At 44.5% G+C, this 25300-nt stretch overlaps 1 protein-coding gene across 2 annotated transcripts in view; it reads left to right on the forward strand.

Annotated features, from left to right (window-relative positions):
- Positions 1-25300, forward strand: part of LOC130378183 (laminin subunit beta-3-like) — a 33496-nt gene that overhangs the window by 630 nt on the left and 7566 nt on the right. Inside the window, exons 2-8 of one of the 2 annotated variants that reach the window (XM_056585069.1) lie at positions 19582-19730; positions 20056-20106; positions 20494-20648; positions 24206-24320; positions 24523-24596; positions 24685-24876; positions 25180-25243. In XM_056585069.1, the coding sequence (XP_056441044.1) occupies positions 19703-19730; positions 20056-20106; positions 20494-20648; positions 24206-24320; positions 24523-24596; positions 24685-24876; positions 25180-25243 (679 nt within the window). In that variant the 5' untranslated portion in view covers positions 19582-19702. The remainder of the gene's footprint in view (positions 1-19581; positions 19731-20055; positions 20107-20493; positions 20649-24205; positions 24321-24522; positions 24597-24684; positions 24877-25179; positions 25244-25300) is intronic. The other variant, XM_056585070.1, reaches the window with a different exon arrangement.

Raw genomic sequence — 25300 nt, forward strand, 5'->3', positions numbered from 1 at the left:
GTGTCACTAACCACAACTTCCAAACTAAGGTTCTGTCCGGGAGCGTTCTCCCTAATGTCCCTTAAGGAGCTCCATACAGAACATTTAGGCCTATTGTTAAAAATTGTCTGTGATAACTAACAATATGACAGCTTTTGGCCACCCGTTTCTACTTAAACTTGTCTGTGATAACTAACAATATGACAGCTTTAGGCCACCCGTTTCTACTTTCACCTTTGATTCTGAGAAATTGTGACAATTCACGGATATATTAAATGCTGGTGCGCTGATCTGTATGCAAACCGCAAAGGGAAAAAGGGTAGCTGCTTAATCTGTTCTTTTTAGAATTGTATGTCTTGATGTTTTGATAGATCTATTGTCTTGTTTTTGGCTATGTGAATGGAAGTCCGCGTCGATGCCTCGCAAGTCCAGTGTTATTCCCAGCTCCTTTGCCGCGTGGTTTTTAGAGCCATGTAAGGATTAGAGGGGGCGGTCGATAGCAACCACCATAGCAACCATGACGGTGAAGTGACTTGATGCAGCCCCGTTGAAAAAAATAGAATACCACCCAACACACTCAGGAGATGAATGATATTTAAATTATTATGACCATGAAGTCTTTATTTGCATGGGTTTACATTTCGTTCTGTGTAGCCTGGAAAAATCGGAGAAACACTCCCATTCAGAATGCATTGGTTTACGTTTCGTTTAGTTTGGAGCACGGTTCTTTTTATTTACAGTTTTTGAGGAAGTGCTTCAAATATGCTAATTTTTCTGCAATAATCCAAAATGGAAAAACCCGTTGGCTTTTTGTCAAGGGAACCCAGGGCGACGCTAACTTCCGGGTTGGCCAACATACGTCATCCCTCCACCACTCTACTGTAAAAACAAATGTTCAAGTTTAATGATAATGCATGAATTTATTCTTTATTCTGCCATAGTATTTATTTAGGGGGGGGGGGGGGGGATGGTGGATCCAGATCTGTTCCGGAGCATTTCAGCACCTCGGGCAACAGCGCAGGGTTGCCAGGTCCTGCAAAAAACATGCTGCCCACATACCGTTCAAAATCCACCCAAAATGTCCTCGAAGCATCCCAAATAAAAATGATATTATTGGCCATTTTGGCCAATGTTTTGAAAGTAATAATATTTGAGGGAATATTTTTTTTGTGTGTGTGTGTGTGTGTGTGTGTGTGTGTGTGTGTGTGTGTGTGTGTGTGTGTGTGTGTGTGTGTGTGTGTGTGTGTGTGTGTGTGTGTGTGTGTGTGTGTGTGCGCGCGCGTGTGTGTGTGTGTATAACACGCAATTTTATGTTGAAATGCGATGTAATCCAGTGTTCACGAAACATAGCCTACACTGTCAACGTATGCTGTTGGCGACTGGGTTGGCTCTCAGATATACGTGTTTCGAACAAGATTATATCATTAAAAGTTACATAAATTAATGGTTTAATAACACAAACGCAGGAAACACGTGAGCTGCTAGTTTAGCGAAAGCAGCGTCCCTAACAACCTGACGTCGTTGAAACATGCGAGCGAGCCGATAAAATCTTCCTAATAACTATAAAACTAAAGATCAGACACAATCACTGACTGAAGATTATGTAAGTAAAAAGTATATTTCTCGCTAGAAATTTTATTAGAAACACGTTTAACGGTGAATCGGTCCTAAAATATTGCATTTCCCATTCAGATAATAAAGATTAATAAAGATCATACACATTCACTGACTGAAGATTAGGCCTATGTAAGGAAAATGTACATTTCTCGCTAGAAATGTCATTAGAAACGCGTTTAATGGTGTATCTGTCCGAAAATATTGCATTTCCCATTCAGATAATAAAGATTAACATAGGCTACGTAACAATTTCACCAATGCTTGGAGAACGTATGGCCCCCTGTTGGTGCTATTCCCCCATTCATTTAGAATGGAGAAGAAAACGTTTTCAGGGTCACGCTTTGCTCCAAGGCAGAGGGGAATGTAAAATGAAAAAATATGTATATTGTGGCGACCACGGGTGTGGACGCCGTGTTCCGGAGCCGCGGGGGATTCTGGGAATTGGGGTTGTCAGTTGACAAAAGGGGCTTTTGTTAACTTGTTTTGTTGTTAGGATTAAGTGGGGTTAATGGGTTCGGGATGTTATTTGGTTGTGTGTTGTTCTATTAACATGTTCATTGTTCGTGTGTTCATTGTTGTCAACACCGTCAACGAGAGTGACGTGACCATCGTTTCGGGCAGCTGTTCCGTGTTGAAATCTCGTTCAATAAAAACCAACTCTCGTTGTTGAGCGTTCAATAAAAACCAACTCTCGTTGTCGAGCGTGTCCCCCATAGACATCTTATATGATAGACGGAGCATCGAATGCTACCGCCTACTGGCGCTGACGAGACGCGGGGCCGCCATCTTGGAGTGGTCATCCGCTCCACTCAGTGTAATCCGTTTGGCTGGAGCAATGAACTGTCAGCGCATTTAATTAATCATACCTCACTGAATACCACTGATTTTCATGCGGTTTTTTGTCATACGTGTAGCTATGATAAAGGCCACATGGTTTGGCGTGTTTTATTATTCAATACTAATTATACCAATAGTACGGTAATGTTAAATCTTGCTTGTGAAAAGTAAACCCCAGATTCCTATTATGGATTGTCCGCCGATTTGAGCAGGAATACGCTGAACAACAGCCCGGCATCCTGTTTCTGCTGCTGTTGCTGCTCCTGGTTGACCACTCCAAGATGGCGGCCGTATTTCTCGCGTCCCAGCAGCCAATGCTCCGTCTATCTATAAGATGTCTATGGTGTCCCCCCCCTCAACAAACGTGTCCCCCCCCCCCCTCAACAAACGTGTCCCCCCCCCCCCCCCCCCCCCCCCTCAACAAACGTGTCTCCCCCCCCCCCCTCAACTAACGTGTCCACAATTTCCCGCGGAACCCGTGAAACCCAAACCCCGAAACCCGCCTCCACAGGATACTGTAGGTATAACACGTTATTTTACGTTGAAATGCTACGTATCCAGTGTTCATGGAAACGTACACCGTCAACGTTTTTTCTTGGCGACTGGGTTGGGGAGCCGGAGGCAGAGCGGGAGAGACATAAACAGAGTTACGAAATAGCAGGCGGCAGGCGCGGTTCGAAACTGCTGTTATTTGAAACAAATGTGCTGTAATTTCAACGCAAACTAAATTATATTGATGTTGACGATACGGTCTCGTTCCATATCGCGTTTCAAAAAATATCTATATATTTTAAATATCGATATATATAGATAGTATTATTAATATTATTAATATATTATTATAGAATCATACATATGCCCTGCCAATTAGAAAATAGCATTGCTGTATTCCCGCTACAACAACGTTACATCATGATTCCAACGAAACATTGATTCACGGGCTCGCAGAAGCTACAGAAGACAGCTGTCTCACCGCACGTCACTGAACCTACTACTTTATGAGTTCAACAAGAGTTTGTGTGTTAAGGTGGTGGTCTTAATTAATCTAAATTCAATACAATACAATATACATCATACACTTTAAAGTTGTGTAGAAAGTTGTTTCTTTTTGTTGAAGTTGTTACTTGAATTTTGTACCTTGTTACCTAGTTTCAGTTACACTCACTGTTATTATGTATTAAATTACTAAACATATAAATAAATCAGTGTAATTGTAATATTACCTAAAAACGATCAAGTGCTGTACAAAAAATCCTAGCTAAAAGCCTGACTCCAACTGTGCAACTATTTTCCACATACCTTAAGCCATGCAATGAGTTAAAAGCAATCAGTGAGAGTGGACGCATTATACACTTCCAAAAGGTGTTATTTATTAACAAAAAAAGTATACTCCACATCCATCAAAGTAATGGGTAGAGTTCATCCGACTGGGTGTGTACCTGCGTTTAATAGAAGACAAAGACAAAAAATAGAAGACAAAGACAAAGAATAGAGAAGAGAATAAATGATGGATCAGATGTTACTCTACTGTATCAAGAGTAGTACCCACTAAATTGTGAACTTACCCAGTCAAAAGGGACTTCGACATCTTCAGTAGCCTATGAAACATGAATGAGGGAGAGAGAATTATAATGAATAGACATAGCTGATTAATCTGATTGTCAGTTTTCCAGACAAAGCAGTGCTGATTTAAGAGAGCCTCTGAACTCCTAAGATGAATGAATGAATGAATATTTTCATAATCAATTATTATCCTACAGTTCCTTTCACTGAATTACCTTACAAGAGCAGCTTCCTCATCAATGCACTCTTGTCAGCCACCTTGTCAATTACTACATCTGTGTCCAATGCCATGAGAATGTCTTTCTCAGTGGCCATCAACATAAACGCCTCAAGCTTGCTAGCTGACAGGTTGCTCCTGAGTCTGTTTTTTATGAACTTGAGGGTAGAGAATGTTCTTTCACAGGCCACCTGGGTCAGGGAAAGGGTCAGCAAGAACTTATAAGCAAGCCCAAGGAGATGATAGGCATCTGAGAGCATGTTGAGCCGTTGGAGAATCTGGTAACAGCACAGTGGGCAATTTTTACAGGAGGCACAGGCTTTATTCACAAGACCTGTTTCCTCTTCTTGTCCTTCAGATCCATCTTCCACTATTCTGGTCATGTAATCCTCAAGATGGGATGCTTTCAGTCTGTCCCACTGTCCTGCTAAACATTTCAGCTCTGATTGTAGATTGTCCACTGTTGCACTGCTGTCAAATTTCATCAGACATCTGCTCAAGACTTCAAAAGCAGTGTTGGGAAAGGTAGTGGTCCGGATCTTGTCAAAGCTCCTGGGGTCCAGCCATGCCAAATCAGCGAAAAGAGTGCCATGTGTCATAAACCTTCTATGAATTGCCTCAAGAGCAGTGTCTAGAATTCTGTTGTGGACATTCACTTCAAATGCTCTGTTAGCATCTCTTAGAGGGTCATCTTTAGCCATTTCTCCCGCTGTTTTTTTTCTTTCTTCCTCTTTTCTGAGGCAATGCACTCTCAACTTCAACTTCAACCTCTCTTGTCTCAATTTGATCATTTGCCCATTGCACAAAAGTGTCTGCAGCTGCTTTCACGGTTTCAAAATCTCTTGCAATGTTTTTCAGGCCCTCTTGCGTGGCCATCACCATACGATGAGCCGTAAGGATATCCATGCTTTCTGTCTGGAGGTACTTAGAAAGCGGTGTAGTTAGCTCAAATATTCTAAGGAATATTTGAGCTGTTAAGTTGGTCTCATATTTCAAGAGACCCTCTCTAAAACCACGTGCTTTGGCACGTACTGTTGGTTTTTCGTGGTCTTTGCCTTCTATGGCTGCCAGTGTCAGGACTGCATCCATCTACAAACCATTCTGTGGTTTCCCAAAATGTCCAAACACTTTTTTGAGGGCCTCATGTTTGGACCACCACCTTGTCTCCCCAATTGAAGAGAGGCGCCTGTGGCTTTTCTCTTGCACTTGGTTCTCCCACAGATTGACCCTTTGGTAGGAGTCCTTGATGAAGACTGCCATGTCATTCAGTAGACTGAACAGTGATCCACTTTCAATTACAGTTTGCGTTGTGTCAGATAGCACAAGATTGAGAACATGTGCATAGCACCAGACATGTACATGGGTGGGTGACTGAGAGGTCATCAGTGAGTTAAACCCTTTATACTGGCCTTGCATATTTGCCGCCCCATCTGTGGCATTTCCAATGCACATGTCTTTGTTGAGGTTCAGACGGTCCAGGACATCTAAAACCAGGTTCACAAAGTACTGCCCAGTGGATGCCTCACATCTCACTAAGGCAACAAGCCTCTCATGCACAGTGTCAGTCACATATCTTACAACAATTGAACACTGATCATGGGAGGTTATGTCCTGTGTTGTGTCCAGCTGTATGGAGAACATTCCAGTTTGCTGTACTTCGTTTGAAATGCATTCTTGAATGAGGTGCCCAATTGTATCAATTACTGTGTTGATTGTAGTTTTGGAGAGAAGGGTGACAAGAGACCCTCGACCACTCGTTCCACTGGAATTGTGTAATTCCTTGCTCTTTTTAATGCAAATATCAAGGTGTTCTTTTAGGCACACATCATATTTTCCCAATAAAAGGATGAGTTCCAGAAAGTTTCCATGATCAATTGTGCCATCATCTAGTGTGTAGGCTGCCTCATTCGCCGTGTGCCTGTAGCTCAACCCCCTCTTCCCTAACACTTTCACCACATCCACGACACGCTCCAATACCCGACGTCTCTTCCTGACCTGTTCCCTCTGTGCAGACAGCTGATTACCAGCAAACGTACTGCTGATATCTGCTTTTGAGCACCTTAGTAAAAACGCTTCAGCACAGATTCGGTGTGCACTACTCCTTTCATGTTCTTCTGTGCGCTGGTGCACATGCCTCCAATCTGACCTACCAGTAATAAATGAGCTTGTGTCACTGGTCTTCCCGAAAGCCATACACACAAAACAAAACAATTTGTGCCGTCTATCACAATATGTGAGCCACCTCCTGTTGGTTCCTTTTTTACTGGTGAATAACCTTTGCAATACTGGATTTCGGGCATTTTGTTGTGGGTGGTGATCCAAAAAGCTCTGTAACATTGAAGGCTCAGGACAGGCAAAGTAATCTATGCCCTCCTGCTCACTGCTCTCCTCTCTCTCATGGTTTCTTTCATCAACTCCCTCCTCACTCTCATCGACTCTTTCCTCACTTTCACCGACTCTCTCCTCGCTTTCGCAGACACTCTCCTCTCTTTCATGGTGTCTTTCATCTCTCTCCCTAGCACTGTCCTCTTTTGGGGATGCAACCTCAACCTAGCACAACAAAACATGACAGACTGAGACTGAGGAATAGTTTTTTATATAATGATGCAGTCAAGTCAAGAATTATTACATTCTCTAAATAACAGACACTCATGCTGCATAGGCAATAGACACAATTATATACTTAAAAATAAAAAAGTGGTATTCTTCCATTTCTGTTCATTGTCACTAACCAGCTACATAACAACTGCCTAACAGATTTTTCTTTCTTTTTTTCAAAAAAGTAGCTCAGCCTTGGGTTAGCCTACTACTCATCCCACAAACATAGGGTTGGCATTTGGCGTTAGAAGCTATTCTCTAGCACAGGGGTTTTCAACTGGTTTTGTCCCAGCGACCACCATTAGATAATTTTTTCAATTTAACTTAAAAAGTACACAGAGGCTATGCTTAACTGCAAATGCTTGTCAACTTCACGCACAGGACTGTACATTCTGAATAATGCATGGCATGACGTTAGGGCGCATGGCGGGTATTGATACAGGGAACAAAAAGAGGAGTTATAAAGTAGTAAAGTAATTCTTCCACCAAATTCAAAATGTACTGTCTTTGCAGGCGATAAAATGAAATTAGAATATGGTCAGGAAAATTTAAGAAATCATTACACGGCCTCGGTAGCCTTTCAGACATCGGGTTTCTGTTGTGTTGATCCTCGTCTTCATTGTCAAGCAGACCTGCTAGCAGTGCTGCTGCCATTTTTTTCAGTTATTGACAGTTATTTTGAATTTAGGACAGGGTGTATGGCCACCTAACTTAGGGATCCTAACTTAAGAAATTCCTAACTTAGGATAGTTCTGTAATGGATAAATTCCCATCTTAAGATAAGATAGGATTTCAGAGTTAGGAAGTTTCTGTAATGAGGCCCCAGGTTCTCAAATGACTCTATATTCCCCTCTTTCACCCGCTGCTCCCACATCTCTAGTTTTCTTGTGAATGATGTGATTTTATCTGCAAGTTGTGGAAGGTGTGTGCTGCTGCCCTGCATCTGTAGATTTAGTTCATTGAGTTTCTGAAACATGTCACTGAGGTATGCAAGTTTCATGAGGAAGTTGTTGTTGTTAAACCTGTGGGCAAGTTCATTACCATCTTCCTCCAAGAAGATTCTGATCTCATCCCGCAGTTCAAACACCCTGGATAAAACCTTCCCACGTGACAGCCATCGTGACTCGCTGTGAAACAAAACAGCTGTGTAGGCGGATCCCATTACCTCGCCCAGCCCGGAAAAAATCTGGGATTTGACGGGTCTTGTTTTAATGTAGTTTACAGTGGCAATGATGTCCGACATTACATCATTCAGCTCGGGACTCAATTTTTTGGACGCTAGCGCCTCTCAGTGTATCATACAGTGTGTCCACTGCACATTGGGGGAGACGCGCTTGCAGCCCTCCTCGTTTCCCTGCCATTGCCTGAGCCCCATCTGTGCAGATCCCCACACAGTCCTCCCATTTCAGATAAGCATCTATCAAGTAAGTGTCAATGATTTTGAACAACTCGTCTGCAGTTACTCTGGTAGTTACACGTTTGCAGAAAAGCAAATCCTCCCTCAAATCTTCGCCATCAATGAATCTGACGTATGCTATTAATAAACAGTCTTTGTTACTGTCAGTAGCTTCATCCATCTGCAGAGCAAAACGTTTGGCTCGTATTTTGTCATTAAGCTCCTCCTCTATGTCTTTTGATATGTCATAAATGCGCCTCGCGATAGTGTTGTCTGACAGTGGAATAGCCTTTAGTTTGCTGGCTGTTGCTTCATTAATCATAGTTGAAACCATATCAATAGTGGCAGGTAGTATTAATTCCTCTGATATTGTGTGCGGCTTTTTACACTGAGCAACTCTGTACGCAACTTTGTAAGAGGCGAGTTGAGCATTTACAGGCACATAAGCTGCTTTAGTAAAGCAACTCTGTTGTACACGACAGTTAAAGTAGTTGTTTTTTGGAAGAAACAAATGGGCTTATCTTTGTGTTCGGGATGTGAAGTCTCCAAGTGGCGTCTTAACTGGTTCGGCCTCATACTGTCGGAAGTTAATATTTTGAGACACAAAACACTGCGGTCTCTCTTCATTAACCACCGTTCTACTGGTGAAACCGAGGGCGAGATATGCCTCATCATATTTTCTTGTCTTGGTTTTGGTAGTTGAGGCATTTGGTGTGGATTCATCTTCTGCTTTACGTTTACCTGGCAGTACTTTCACAAACTTTTCCATGATTTGCTAGCTAGCAGTGAAGAAAATGTAGGCCTGTAATTTATACTTAGCCTCGCACGGCACGTCCCACCTCGCGCCGCGCCCCCCCTGTCGTAACTCCGGGCCCCCCCTAGGGGGCACGCCCCCCAGTTTGAAAACCACTGGATTAAACTAATGCAGTGTGCAATTAAAAATTTTACCACACGGGGTAGGGCTGTAACGATACGCGTATCGAAACCGAAATCGCGACACTCAAAGCCACAAACCTGTCTCGCGGTGTGAGAAGGCAGAAGCGCGACACGGCCTTTCTAACTCTCCGGTCAAATTGTCAGATTGAAATTTGCTAATAATTTGTCTAAATAATAGTCTGCTGACACCGCTCCCTCTTATCAATGCCGTAAGTATGCAACGAGATGCCCTCTCTGTGATGAAAGCTCTCCATGGCTACGGAGGATTGCATTTCTGCACAGCCGTCAAAGTCCTCATATGCGATATGAACGACATTTATCAAGAGTGGGCCAAGCGCGAAAAAAATTGCCCGTATGATCCCAGTCTCTATTGTTTTGTGTGATTTGACCGGCAGTTGGTCTGCATATAGGTCGGAATAAAGCGGCCACCGATTATTGACAGGATGGGTACTTTATTCTAACGAACTCGGTCGCTTCTTCACTAGACACACGCGCTACCGCTCGCTATCCTCGCTCGTCCACTCACTCGCTGACATCACTCACACACACACATACGCACACTGCCATTCTCGCGCACACACATACGCTACTCGTAACACTATGCCTCGTTATTGCGACGTTCATGTTACGTTCATGTTTTTTCCCATCTATTGAAAGTTAGCCTATTAAACATGTTGCATTCTATACGGCCTGATTATGTCATTATTTAAGCTACATAGCCTAATAAGAAGCGCTAATAGGATATTTGACTAAACCACCAAACTAGTTTAGGGTTTTTGCCTACCTGCAAGCATCCTCCAACTGCAATCTTTGGTTACTTAATTATTAATTTAGCTATACTTTAATAGTATTCTTTCTGTTCAAATCTGTTCAGTGTTCCAATTTATATTTGTTATTAAATGTTACACTAAGTCAATTGTTATACAAGTGTTGTTGAAATAAAATGCTTTTTAAATTTAAAAAAATCGTGGGATGTATCGAACCGTGGGTCAAAAATCGTGATACAAACCGAATCGTGAGTTGGTGTATCGTTACAGCCCTAACACGGGGGCAATATAAAAATAAAAAAAACGTCACAGGCCTGCTCGGTCACCTGCGAGTCCTGCCGTGTTCCGATATCCATACTTCCATGAGTACGCTTAAACGAAGTACACTATTCGCACTCGCTAAGTGCACTAATTTTCAGATGTCAGTGTTGTTCCAAATCGGATACTCCGTGGTGCACTAACCGGAAATTACGATCACGACTGCCGCCGCGGCTCCTCCCCCGCAATAAACATCCCGCTTTGAACGGTGAACTCTTTACGCCTAGCAGCTATAAAAAGCTATAAAAACTATAAAACTATAAAAAGTCAAACTATTAATGCAGGCTATGTGGAAAATGCGCCGCCTTTGGCTCAGCCTGGCTCCGCCCTCTTCCGCTACGTAGCCAAGATGGCTGCCGTTGAGTACGAAAAGTGTACATCGCCACACACTTCGCGATTTGACAGTTTTGAGTACACCATCTGGGTCCTTTCAGTACACTTATTTTCGCCCGATCTGAATCGGAACGCCCTACAAACCAAAAACTTAGGCTAGTAAGTGCGGATAGTATATTGGAACACGGCGTGTATTTCAAAAGTAATCATGAAGCGAACGAGGCCACGGCGAAGTCTGGTGTGGGACCATTATGATTTAAAAAATGACTTCTGTGAGAGCACTATAGGCCTACCACTCAAGGCGACGTTGGCATCGAAGCAGAAATATAGAACTTTCTGAGCCCCTGGATGGCACCCCTACAGGTTGGTGGAAAGTTGTTCCCCCGCCTTGCCAAGTTAGCCCGGAGGTATTTGTGCATCACGGCAACATCTGTCCCCTCAGAGCAGGTGTTTTCGGCGGCTGGACTGATGGTCACCAGTAGGGTTGGGTATCGAACAACGGTGCCATTTGGCACCGACCGAATTATGTCGGTCCTACCGAGTATCGAATTGTTTTGGAGAAAACGGTGCCAAATTTCGATACTTTACGGTAGACGGCGTGAAAGCTTTTATTTATTTATTTTTAATCTATCGCAGCCAGCCAATCACTACCGTTGTTGTTGTATACAGGCGACTTGACTGACAAATCAGCATGAAGCTATTTGGGTGACGTCACGTGAGACTCGTCACTGCGTTCGAGTTGAAAGCGGGGCAAATTCACTGAACTTTGCGCTAGCCAGATGCGTTCTAAAACGTGGTTATATTTCGTCAAAATTGACAGCAATACTGTAAAATGCAACCGTTGCTTGGTGATATAAAATGCAAGTCCGGGAACACCTCAAAATTATGAAACATTTGATCATCCATGGCATCAATTTAAGACTGGACAACTGCACCGTCTTCAACACTCCATCTGCTGGGTCTTCTTCTGCTAGCAACGATGACATAACAGGTACGTTTCCCGCTAGACGTTAGCCAGCTAATAGCAGGTTAGCTGTGTGCCAGCTAATATTACGGTAGCTAACGTAATTTACTAGATCGTTAGTTGAGCAAAGATTTTTTTTTTTCCAAAGTCACCAACATGGCGTGTGCTTGTAGTATAATGTAAATAAAACACTACCGTTTGTTAGTTAGTTGGCTTTGCATTTGCCTTTGACTATCTCCTATTTCATTTCGTACTAAGGTCCATCTGTCCAAGCCAGCACTTGTGACATACTGACTTGTATGTCTTATAATTTGCTCTAACAGGAGCCGAAGATCCGGGCGTTCCTGGAAGAGGCCACCGCTATGGGTCCGCGGTTTAAGGCTAAAGTCCAGGATGTTGCCGTGTGGGCAAGGCTTGAGGAAGAAGCTTGCTTGCGGTTGCAGAGACAGGCGCGTTCAGAGGGGTTTATATTAAGCCGACAGATATATATCTTATAGAGACTTGTGTATGGAAGTAATCATAAACACATCTCTTTCCATTTATAAAGGAACATCAATCTGATGATGGCCAGGCGGAGGAGGAAGAAGAAGCATCACTGGAAGGGAATGAAGATGATGGCGTGGATAGGTAAGAGCTAAGGAAAAATTATGTATGTGATAATATCAATGCCATGCCACTGTCCCCTGTCTTGAATGTCATTCTGAGCACTGTTGCTTTCATCTGCTTTTTTTTTTAGATTCCACCACAAAAGAGGTCGACCCCCCTGACTGCACTCGGTGAACTCTTTGTGGAGGAAGACAGGGCCCTAACCATCAGCGCCAGCGGTAATGTGGACGGTGCCAACACGCAGACTGATGCAGCGAGGACAAGAAACGAGTTGGAGCTGTATAGAAGCCTATATAATGTGTTGACCTCAACAAATACAGTAATCTGGTGGTTGGAGAGAAAGGAGACTTTACCGATTTTGTTTGATCTTAGTGCTAGGTACTTGTGTCCCCAAGCATCCTCCACTCCAGCTGTGCACACTTTCTCAACTGCTGGGGACACAATTAGTCTGGAAAGACTCTCCTCCCAGAAAAGGCAGATATGATTATCGTCCTCCATAAGAATTCTAACTGAGAATGTATAGATACAAGTTACTGCAACTTTAACATTAGTAACCACGTAGATGGAAAATATTAAAAAATATGTTATGTTGTATATATAATCATTTTAAATATATGAAAATGCCCTCACAATAAAACTGCCAGTTTGCCCGTTGACCTCATTGTCATTGTATCCTTTTAATCTCAAAGTGCTAGAGTTATTAACGAATTATGGTGCTCAATGTATAATAATTGTAGAAAAGTAGTTGGCCGATAATCCTGTAAGGTTTTCATAATATAAAGTATCGGAAAAAGTATCGTGAAGGTATCGTATCGAATTAAAGGTATCGGTTTCGGTATCGGTATCGAAAATTTTCAAACGATACCCAACCCTAGGCTGCGGTCGCGTCTGACCCCAGAGCATGTTCATCTTTCTGAACAAAAATCCGTAGACTGGTGCTGAAGTTGTGTGAGTTACTGGTTCTATTTTCAGAAGCTTTGTTACTAAGCCTAATTCATTGTTCTCAGCCTTCTTTCTCTGCCTTTTTTTAATATTTTGCGTTACATTTGGCAAAACCTTTCAGAATTAAGTATAATATATTTTTGGTTAAGTTATAACATGATTGTTTTTTTTTACATTATTATTGTTATTATTTTGGGAAGAAACTAGGGTTGTGTTTATTTTTAGTTATGTTTATGAGCACCGGCTTCGAGCTGCAGGCTCCGAACCGTTGCTTAGAGCAGAGTAGCGCATAACTATTGAACAGATCTGGTTTAACTGAGTTGTTAATAATAATTGTTATAATAAAGATCCCAATGAGGAAAACACGCTGTTTTTGTATTTTCATTGCATTTTTAGTATAGCATATAAATACTTAAAGGCACCCAGTGCAACTTTATGTAAACATTCAATGAAAAATAAACATTCAATTTCTAGTCTTTTTTACACGTAGTAAGTTTCAATAACTCCATACCATTACATATCGACATTCAAGGAGCAAAGATGAGACGTCGTTGTGTGGTGAGAACTGATAGAAAATCGTAAACAACAACAATCGCCGGTGGGGAGAAGCCATTTTTCCATTGACTGGAAGCCTGCTTTATTTATTGTAGGTTACAAAAAATAAAGAAAATGGCGGCATTGTTGTTGTTATCGATTTTGTATCAGTTCTCACCACACAACCGACGTCTCATCTTTGCTGCTTAAATGTCTCGTTTGATATTGCTTAAAGGCACCCAGTGCAACTTTCGAGGCTTAAAAATAAACATTCAATTTCTAGTCTTTTTTACACGTAGTAAGTTTCCATAACTCCATACCATTACATCGTTGTATCAGCACGGCTGTGATTGTGCCGATAATCACAGCCGTGCTGATATTCACTACAACAGCACGACCTCGAGTGCAGGGTTGCCAACAGTCACGCCCCTGGCGTGACTCTCACGCTTTCACCATCAATCTCACGCTGTCACGCACACGCAAAAAATGTCAGGCCAAAATAAAAAATCCTCCCGTTCATTTTCTGCGGGAGCAGACTAACAGCTGTATCATCTGCCTACCTACAACGTGATCACGGCAGTATTCTCTGATCGTTGATTCGCTGAAAACCACGCACATGATACTAAGTTGCGTTTGAAAAGGTCAGAGAGCGTTCAGAGCCGGAGTCGGAGCCCACTGATGCGCGTTGGGGGATGGGTCGGTCGCGACCGATTCGTTCACAACGAATGAATCCCGAACGTGAACGACAAGAACTTGTTCCCCAAAACAATAAGAACTGGTTCTTTGATTCTTTTTTTTTTAACATAAAACAAAAATATGGTTACGTAAATAAAATATACAAACGAACAGAGCTTCGTCTCCCCGCCACCTTATATCGATTGAGTCTACAACGTTCTCAAAGATTCAGCCAATGAGAGGTAGCAATGGTGTTGCCATGGCACCTGGGTAAACAAATGACAAGGTGGTACCGTCGAATTTGCGCGCTTTCTCTGTCTGACGTATCTTGGGTCATACCATTCGACATGGGGCCACTAATATATCCCCCTACATTTCTGAAAATAGACTTGACCTCCATCTGTTTATTGGATAAACGCATTTCCCAATCCCATGAGCCTTTTCTCCATTCTACGTCAATTCAAGAACAAACAAAGAAATTAAACTGCAGTTCGTAATTTTTATTTATGACCATGAAAGTTCTGTAATGCCTGAATTATGAAGAATTAAATGTAAAGTAAAATAAAAATTATAAAAATAAAACCATGAATGACATATAGAGAGTAAGCAAGTGGTATAAATATTGGTGGGACGTTTGCCTATACAAAATAGTATATCTTGTCGATTTTCACAGGGGGTAGAGCCTAGCCCATGGTATATCTTGGAATACTTGAGAATCGGGCGAGTGGCACTTTTAAATTCCCCAAATGATTCAAGGTGGCCCAGATTGTACATTTTGAAAAAGCATTTCCATTCTTTAACTTTTTTTCATAGATGAGGCTTTATACTAAACGAGGACTATTTTGCATAAAACATTTTTTTAGGGTTAAGGGTCGTCCAAAAAATTAGCCGCTCACACTAATATTTTAGAGTCTCACTCCAGCCAAAGTCCCAAAGTTGGCAACCCTGCGAGTGTGATATTGCTTTTATACAACAGTTCTACAAGCACCATTAATTAGTTACATTTGTTTGTTTATTTAATGATTTATTTGGCACCGCCAACACAAATGGATCCGCGACTGGGACTGAACTGTTGCAAAGCAACACACACACTAGCTAGCAGAACATAAACAGCGGAGTGATGCATGTATAGTTAAAAGTTCCGGTGCTGTTATACTTGGTCGGAACTAAATTTTAATGTAAAATATTAACGATTAATCGACTAATTGATCGTTAATTCTCCCGACGATTGACTAAGACAACTTAATCGAATGCCCATCCCTAGTATCCACTTTCAGGTTTAATTGTCATTAACAGTCACAAAACAATGTCCTTCCTTGTCAATTTTCTTCCCATCATCATGCTAGCACAAGCCTTCAAAGGTGAATGTGTCTTCAATTTCACTGCTGAAGTTTGTTTCGGCATATAGCTGGTTTGTCTGTCTGTTTGGTCTGCTTGACTTGGTAGACCTGCATTGGCTTTTGAAGTGGTTCTGCTGACCACAGTTGTGGCACTGTTGGCCAAAAGCCTTGATTGTTTCGCCAGGTTTTTGGTGTCTGGTGTTGAAGTTGTGCCTCCATTATCACGTTTGATTCAGGGTTGCATATTTAACGATCATAAAGACTTACGTCCTTTACAGACCTTCGGGGTCCTCTCTAGATTCTGCTGGAACGACGACGTTATCATCTTCTCCTAGTACTGCGGGCGCATAGGTGAATGACCGCTCCTTCTCTATAGCCTCCGGTCCTGCGAGGTTGAGGAGTATATAAGCTCTCGTTCGGGCAGGTTTATGACCGTGTGCGGCGGCAATGAAAATATCATATTCTCGTTCAAACTTGCGCCAGTGCACTGCCACATTCTCATCGAAAACGAGAGGGTCCGGACTTCTGAATCCATCTGCCATTTCGATGGTTTCGCTTACCGCGGTCGAGAGTTCAAAGTTAATGTTCCTAGAGATTAAGTTGTCCAAGTGATGTCTTCAGGAAGCATCCCACTTCTGACACCATGTTGTTTTGATCAATAAAGTATCCAAATGGTAAAGTTAGAATCTTATTTATTGATGTCCACGGTCTGACAGAGAACCCATGCATATCGAGTTCCGGGTAATCGCCACCAAATCACGTGAAGTTAATCCCGCGAGACCCACTCATAGTAGGGTAACACTCTAGGGTCAAACTGTTAAACAGTACAGCTATCTACACCATCCCTTCTAGTGGGAGAAGAGCCCATCGCTCCTGAAAGAACCAAAAAGAGTGTCCGGGGACTTTTTTCATCCTCTTTATATGGAGGGATGGAGGAATCACACTCCTGACTGCACGTCATGTGGCAATACTTGGTTTTCTCTCTAGAACACAAAATAGACTTTTGTGTTCATTTATACATCCAAACACTAAGTAACTGCTATGCTTCCCTCGTTTGCGAGCCATGGTGTCTCTCAAGGAAAGAACTACGTGTACACGTTCGTAACTAATTTTCTCATCCCAATGTTAAACACAAATCCTTCAGAAGAAGGTTTGGCATTACACAAACTGTCCCTTTAGCAAAATACATTGTTTCATTTGATCTCTGTCTTAAAACCATCCACTAAATGGATGATGGACAGATGTTGATGTGAGTCTGCCACCATCATAACGGTCATCATAACACGGTGCACTGAGGTTCTCTGAAGTCAGGTGATAAACAAAACAGGACCTGTTGCTTCGGCATCCAGAGCCACTAATCAGGGGAAAGGTTGTGGAAACCCTGCTCACCCATGCTCCACTATCTGAGGTGAACTGTGGAGCACATGGAGACACACACACACACACACACACACACACACACACACACACACACACACACACACACACACACACACGCGCGCGCGCGCGCGCGCTCGCACACACACGCGCGCGCGCGCTCGCACACACACGCGCGCGCGCGCTCGCACACACACGCGCGCGCGCGCTCGCACACACACACACAGACACACAAGCATATATTCATGCACCCACACAGACTCACACACACATACAGACACAGAACCACATAACACTCTCACACAGAAACACACTTACACACACACACGCATGCATGCACACAGACTCACACACATACAGACACAGAAACACATACACACACACACCTGCACACATGCATGAACGCAAACAAACACACACACACCAGCGTTCCCCTCGTCATGCCAGGAGATGAGGACGCATTCGTACTTTAGAATAAGAAATAATACCAAACCAGTAGACCCAGAACAGTAGAGAAAGCTAGACATCAGCACTGGGAACACTGGGTGTGTCAGTGGGGGGAATAAGACAGCATTACTCTTCACTGTAAACCAGTATGTTCTCCATCCCATTAAACCCTGCTCAGCCGATCACCCTCAAACATGTTTCAGTATCAGATATGTGTCTGAAGTCACCATTCAACATGAAGGTAGATGTTACTGGTTTAGTTCAATACTCAATATAGAAAACCACCTGTTCTCTACTGAACATGATGTAATATTATCCTCAGAAAGGTTGTGTCATTGTTCACAGAGGCCTCAGTATAGTGTTGCACAGTTCCACTAGGATGGATGATTTGGAAACATTTCCAACGTGAAATGTTCCCACTTTGTCACTCACTAACTATATCCTGAAACACCGTACCTGGGTCAGCTGGAAGGGATGTCATGTTTATTGTCTGTAACAGTGTGTGTATCACACACACACACACACACACACACACACACACACACACACACACACACACACACACACACACACACACACACACACACACACACACACACACACACACACACACACACACACACAAACACACCAGATGACCTGGTCACCTGATTGGCCTGAACTTTGAGGAAGAGCTGCAAATTCCTTCCCATTGGTTCAACACGTCTGTCTTTGACGGTGCTGGCCACAGGGCAGACTACTTTCGGATCCAGGTGTCTCCGCTGGGCTGGATGCTGTAACAGCAACAAAGTCCAGCCTCATCTATCCAACAACCACAGGGACTGGAGTATGGTCGATGTACTCTCAAAACACGTTGTCTATGCAACTTATATTCAATATTGTGTGCTTACTTTGCTGTAACTTTCTATAGCTCATTTGCAAATGTGTGTGTAAAAGCTGAAAGGCTGACAAGCCTTTTCTTGTAATCACACATCAATGAGAGCGTTGGCTGGTAAGACTTTGTGGGACTTTCGGATGTCTTGAAGCAGTGAGTGTCCATGTGACGTTGTAGGGTTGCGCTTTCGCTGTCCTGACCCAGACCTACCTTCTCAATGGACTCAGTGTTTAAACCGGCATGTTGGAGTTCATGTGACTGCTCTCTGTCATCATGGAGAGCAGATGATGGCTCTCTGTGATGCTGATGTGGGGTCACGTCTTGTTTAGCCTCAGGATCACTTTTCTTGGGCGATGGTAGAGCGAGTACCATTAAGGCTCAGTCCTGATCGCATCGACCCGGGTTCTATTCCTGCCCGTGGTCCTTTGCTGTATGTCCTCCCCTCTATCTCCCATGTTTTTCCTGTCTAGCTATCTCTATCATAGAGAATACAAATTCTAAAATAAATCACACATTTCTGTGCGTGGCGGTACGTCTAACCATTCAGACATTATAGGACAACAGTGTTTTGGGTCTGATAACAGCTATTTTAACTTCCACTGGTACAGTCATATGTGGTTTTACCTATCTGCTCATTCATGAGGTTTTGACCAGCCATCACAACAACAGCATGAAGAGGTTTGGGAATTAGCAGCGAATGGCAAGCAGAGGAAGGAAAATTCCAGGCTTTGCTCGTGTTGCTATCTGGAAAAGTAAACACCAACTGGCCATGATAGGACCTGCCTGTGTGTGTGTCGTCATCTTCCGTTGAGTCAGAAACACACCCTGTACCTGAGCGATAGTCAGCTGTCGTAGAAGGATGAAGAGAAGAGAAACAATGTGATTATAAGCAGCCGGAGGCTATGGATAAAGTATGCACACAGTGATTAAGAGAGTGATCCATCTAGTTGTCTGTCTGTCTGTCTGTCTGTCTGTCTGTCTGTCTGTCCGTCTACCTATATGTCCGTCTGTCTCTTTATCTGAGTGTCTCTGTCTGTCTCTCTATATTTCATGGTTAAATTAGGTTAAGTTGAATGAATGCAAACGTTCAAATTACTTGGATAAGGCGATTATCTTACACCCCTGAGGGGTGTACACACACACACACACACACACACACACACACACACACACACACACACACACACACACACACACACACACACACACGTGACGGTAAGTGAAGTGAGCAACAGTGTAATCACGGTGCGTGTCTACACAGGTGTGGGTGAGGAGTGTTGATTCAGCGGAGCAGGGTGTGGTGGCGGAGCAGGAGGGTGTGACTGACGGTGTTTATAAGGTGCTGTCCCAGGCCCTCACACACATTCTGATACACACACCTGATGGAACTAACCGACCGCTCCACCACAGGTGAGCCACAGAGGACATAGGGTGGAACAAACATTGACTCAATCTGGAGGCTTTGCCTTCTCCTTGGACAGGTTTGGAGTATAGTTTTGATAGTTCGGTATCAAATGGGGTTATTTTAGACAGATCAGTTTGAGAAGCCGTTGTAAAGTAGAGTGGACATGCGTCTGTTGGAGGAAACCGTTATAGAGTAGCTTGGGGGTGCGTCTGTTTGAGGAAACCATTATAGAGTAGCTTGGGGGTGCGTCTGTTGGAGGAAACCATCATAGAGTAGCGTGGTGATGCCTGCTGACTAATATTTTCAAATTTTTTTGTGTGACTACTGAAGAACTCTGGATTGGATTGAAGAAGATGAAGAGGCTGCTGCTTGTGATAGCAGGTAAGTCTTTATGATCTCGTACAGCATAGACTTCTAACAAACTGTTGGTGATTCAGACACACCCAGCAGCAGTGTTGAACCAGGGAGCTGGCCTCTCCGGTCCGGGTTACCGTAGCAACAGGCTTGAATACAGAAATAACAATAGAACCCAGAATTAGGGAACCTCTCTGGTCCCGGTTACCGTAGCGACAGGCTCGAATACAGAACCATCAATACAGCCCAGAACCAGGGGCCTCTCTGGCCTGGGTTACCGTACCAACAGGACCATCAATACAACCCATACCAGGGGCCTCTCGGTTCCGGGTTACCCTAGCAACAGAACCATCAATGCAACCCAGACCCAGGGGCCTCTCCGGTCCTGTCGGCTCACTAATGTCTCCATGGCAGCACTGGCGGTGGGTTCCTCCGCCCAGACGGACTGCTTCCGGGGCGCCTGCTACCCCCCCACCGGGGACCTGCTCCTTGGGCGGGCCGACCGGCTCCACGCCTCCTCCACCTGCGGCCTGGCAGGCTCCGAGGTCTTCTGCACCCCCTACCAACAGGTAGGACCCCCGCAACCCGGGTTACCGTAGAAACAGGGTCGGATACAGACCCACGCCATGTGACCCCTGTGTTGATGAGGAACCCCTGGGAGGGGACCCCTCTAGGAGGGGGTCCATTGTAAGAATCTAGAGTGGCAATTTGTACAATTTGTACAGGTAATAGGTGCCTATACAGAAAAAACGATGGTTTTATTTCCCAGGCTTATTAACAGGACTAATAAATTACTAATAAAAACTAGAATAGAATATAAACTTATAGAACTACTTATATAACTTTTCATGCCCATGAACTTTTCATCAGGTAACGAGCACACACACACACACACACACACACACACACACACACACACACACACACACACACACACACACACACACACACACACACACACACACACACACACACAAACCGTAGGCTCTCTATAGTCCATCAGATAGCTGTGTCCACTCAGACTCAGACAGGTTCAGGGCCACATCCCATCCGTGGTGTTTTGGTGAAACCGTCTGGTTGCATTGCCAGAGACCACAGATGAAACACGTGTTGCAACTGAGCAAAGTAGCGGCTTGTTGCTTTCACATGTCAGAATTACCACAGCATTTAGGTGTGGAAGTTTTAGGATTTGTAACAGCATTTGAACTCAAATAACAATTTAAAGATGTATGAATCTATTAATGCTGGCAGTGGCAATGGTAGGCCAAGCTGTAGGGCTGACCCACACTTCACAAACACAAGTCAAATGTTGTCTTAACAGTATTGCAGTGAGTGAGGTATATTGCAGTGATCACCTGCAGCAGGCATGTGTTTAGCTCTGTGTTGCATAGCAGCGCCTCACCCCTCGCTGCATGCGTGCCTCCCCTCAGGCTACGGGTAATGTAGGTAAGAGACACTTCTTTATAGGGGAGGGGTGTAAAGCGCCGTCTCATTTCCTGCTGCACCCTGTCCTTTCCAGACAGGGAAGGGCGATAGACACCTACTATATGTCAGTAGGGCTATCACATGCTGACTAACACACTCACTCACTCATACACCCCCTTTCTCGCATACACGCATGCACAGGCGCATGCACAGGTTCATGCACACACACTGACACACACACAATCACTTACTCACACACACACACACACACACACACACACACACACACACACACACACCCACACACACACACACACACACACACACACACACACACACACACACACACACACAGTGTAGTTGAAAACATGAAGGGTGTAGGATGTAGGAAGTAGTGCAGTAGCCAGTAATGAATGATAATAGAGACCATCCACTGGAAACCAGTAAGGGCTTGAGGTTCGTGTTTCTCAGAAGACATACACCTGATGACTTTCTGTCCACCATTACCAGACTACCAGAGGTAGAGCTTACCCATGGTGATGAGTACGTGTTGGCTTGACTCTCTTTGGCCCCTCTGTTATGATTGTGAAGACGAACAGGCCCCTGGCCCTCAGAGGGTCCACTCTGGCCTGAGACCCCCCTGTGCCCTTTGAATCAGTTCACAAGGGGGAGGGGAGAGATGGAAAGATCGCCCCCTTCAAGTGGGACTGGGGCGTCTTCAGGTGAACGGACAGGGAGAGAACAGCAAATATCCACAGAAAGGTTTTTGGTCTTTCAAACAGCTGGGTTAAAATATAGGTTTATTTGCAGGAGAAATCAATGAATCATTCAAATATTGACCCAATAGCCTGGTCCAGAGCCATGGGCAGCATGTGTCCCTGGCAGCTATTCCCAGCCCCTGGCCTGGGATTGCATCATTGCAACAGCATATGCAAGGGGAGGGGGGGGGGGGGGGGGGTCATACAGCATTAACTCATTAATAGTACCACCTCCTGAACTTAAACTACCTCGACTTATTACTCACCATAAGTATGACGTCAATGTGCTGCTATGGTGTGTAGAGAATCACTGTGGGCAGTAACTGGTGCAGGCTGTACGTGTACAGAGGTGTACTGGTACAGCCTGCACCAGTACACAGGTAAGACATACCCGAAGTGATGTACTTCACTGTATATCAGCACAGCTAACAAATACTGACTAACACACTCACTAACTCATACTGCCCCTTACTCACACACACACACACACACACACACCCACACACACACACACACACACACACACACACACACACACGCGCAAACACACACACACACGCAAACACACACACACACACACACACACACACACACACACACACACACACACACACACACACACACACACACACACACACACACACAAAACCTGTGTACTGGTACATTACCAGAAAACAGGGGCCGTACTGGTGCTGGCTATACCAGTACACAGGGGTATACTGGTGTAGCCTGTACCAGTACACAGGGGCTAAGGAAGCATCATTAAGGCTCGGGGGTCTGCTGGTTTCCTCCCAGAATAACATGGGTATTTCTCAGCAGAAGGCCCTTAGGACCAGCGAGTGACAATTACAATAAAAACCCAATTGATCATGTATCTTTCATAGAACCCCACATTAGACTCTGACACTCCAAGACAGATACTGCTTTAGGTCATTAGGATAGAAGTTTTGATCCTGCTTAATTTTCCTCCTTCCACTATTCTAAAGCGAGCTCTGCAGTGGTGATCCTGGTGTGGACACGTGGGTCCCAACAGGCCCGCCGGTTCGCTGCTCATAGGGTTCTCAAATCACCACTCTCTATAAATAGAGAGAGGTTTGGACTGTGGACCGCCGGACAGTGATACGTGGTCATTCCCCTGGTGGTGGCGGGGGATATAGCAGGGGTGGAGAGAACAGAGAGGGTAGAGGGACAGTGATACGTGGTAGTGGAGGGGGCACAGCAGTACAGAATAGAGCAGAGAGAGTAGAGGGCAGTAAGGGAGAGGGGTTGGTCCTTCCTCCTGGTGGTGGAGGGGGGTATAGCAGGGGAGGGGAGGGCAGGAGGGGTGGACCCTTGGCCCACCGGGAACTCAGCCATTCCCTTTGGCCCAGAGAAGCTGCCAGGGAGCCTTTGGATGGCTGCTCTCTGAATGACCTGACCTGCCGGCAGCACGCACACACACAGTGGGATGTGGAACTGGACTGACATGCGCCTTCCATGGACTCAAAGCAAACACATGGGCTTTTGCCGTTTATGGGATTTTTCTGTTGATCAAATTGAGTAACTGGGTCAATATTACAAATATATTATTTAACAAGGGACAATATTGCATTTATCAAATCCTTTACAAATTAAAATCATACAATTAGGCAGAAAAGTCCATCCATCATAACCTACAAGTCCATTTGAATATAAGTTTGAAAGCTCAGCATAGCATCTCCACAGACCTCTAAAATATATCTACCACAAATCAACCATGATTCATTATAACTACATATGACGTTCATTATCTTTCCTCCACCTTTTACGGGTAGTGGTGTGTATCTGTGAGATGCACTGCTTGTCACTTATTGAACCCATGTTTTACCCCAGTTCTGGGTGAAGGTCCCTGGGGAGCAGCTCATGTCACCTGGTACTACTCACTGTTCCTTCTCTTCTCTCACACCCCCCTCCCCCCTCCCCAGTGGAGGATGAAGTGCTGTCCATGTGACTCCAGGAACCCAGCGTCCTCTCTGGCTCACACCGTGCATGACGTCCTATCGACCGCAGGACCAGACAGGTGGTGGCAGTCCAAGAAAGGTACTTATCCGTCCGTCTCGCTGTCTTCATGTCTTTGTTTCTGTCAGTCATCTAACCAGGAAATTAACCAGGAAATTAACAAGGAATTAACCAGGAAATATTACTAATGCAATCGTTTTGTATGCATTGACCAAGCTAGACTTGACTAGCGCTGTGTTTCCTCCTCTGTTTTGCTGATCCCTTCCTCCTCTGGGTCTTCTAGATGTGAATCCGGTCTCTATCGAGTTGAACTTTCCCAACCCCGTCCAGCTGGACCACCTGATCCTCAACTTCAAGGTAGGGTGCAGGTCCTCCTGACGCTAATCCCCTCAACTGCTGGGCACCCGGGACCATCCACATTCTGTTCCCCCTGCTCCTCCCTCAGGGCCCTCGACCCGACGCCCTGGTCATCGAGAAGACCCTGGACCAGGGCCGCAGCTGGCAGCCCACCCTCTACATCGCCTCAGACTGCCAGGCCTCCTTTCCCGGGGTCTCCACGGCCACACCCCATAGCATGGAGCAGACCTACTGCTATACCCTGCCCCCCGCCGGGCCCAGCCACTACCGTGACCAGAAGGTAAGCAGGCTGCTCCACTCAGTTGTCACACCAGCTTTCAGTCAGCAAATACCAGCCTAGCCATTAATGGGATTGTTCTTTCTGAGATGTTAAAAACACCAACCACACCACATCTCAAGTTGATATCATATTAATAATATAAATAGAAATTATGGATAGCAAAAGCCTGATGTAAGATGTGGCACTGGGGTTGGGTTGCATAGCAGACCATAAGAACTCCTCCTCCTTCGTGTTGGGTTCATATTGTGCCATACGGAGAGTGAAGTGGAGGTCTTGTTATTGATTGGTTGTTCCCTCCTCCAGATCCAGTTCAGTCCGTTGCAGCAATACTCCTTTGTCTCCGCTCCTGAAGCCCAGAAGATAGAAAGTCAGTGTCACTGTGTTCACACATCATATATCACCCTGTTGTTGTAATGGCATGAGT

This window comes from Gadus chalcogrammus, unplaced genomic scaffold, assembly GCF_026213295.1.
Source record: "Gadus chalcogrammus isolate NIFS_2021 unplaced genomic scaffold, NIFS_Gcha_1.0 GACHA069, whole genome shotgun sequence".
NCBI lineage: Eukaryota > Metazoa > Chordata > Actinopteri > Gadiformes > Gadidae > Gadus > Gadus chalcogrammus.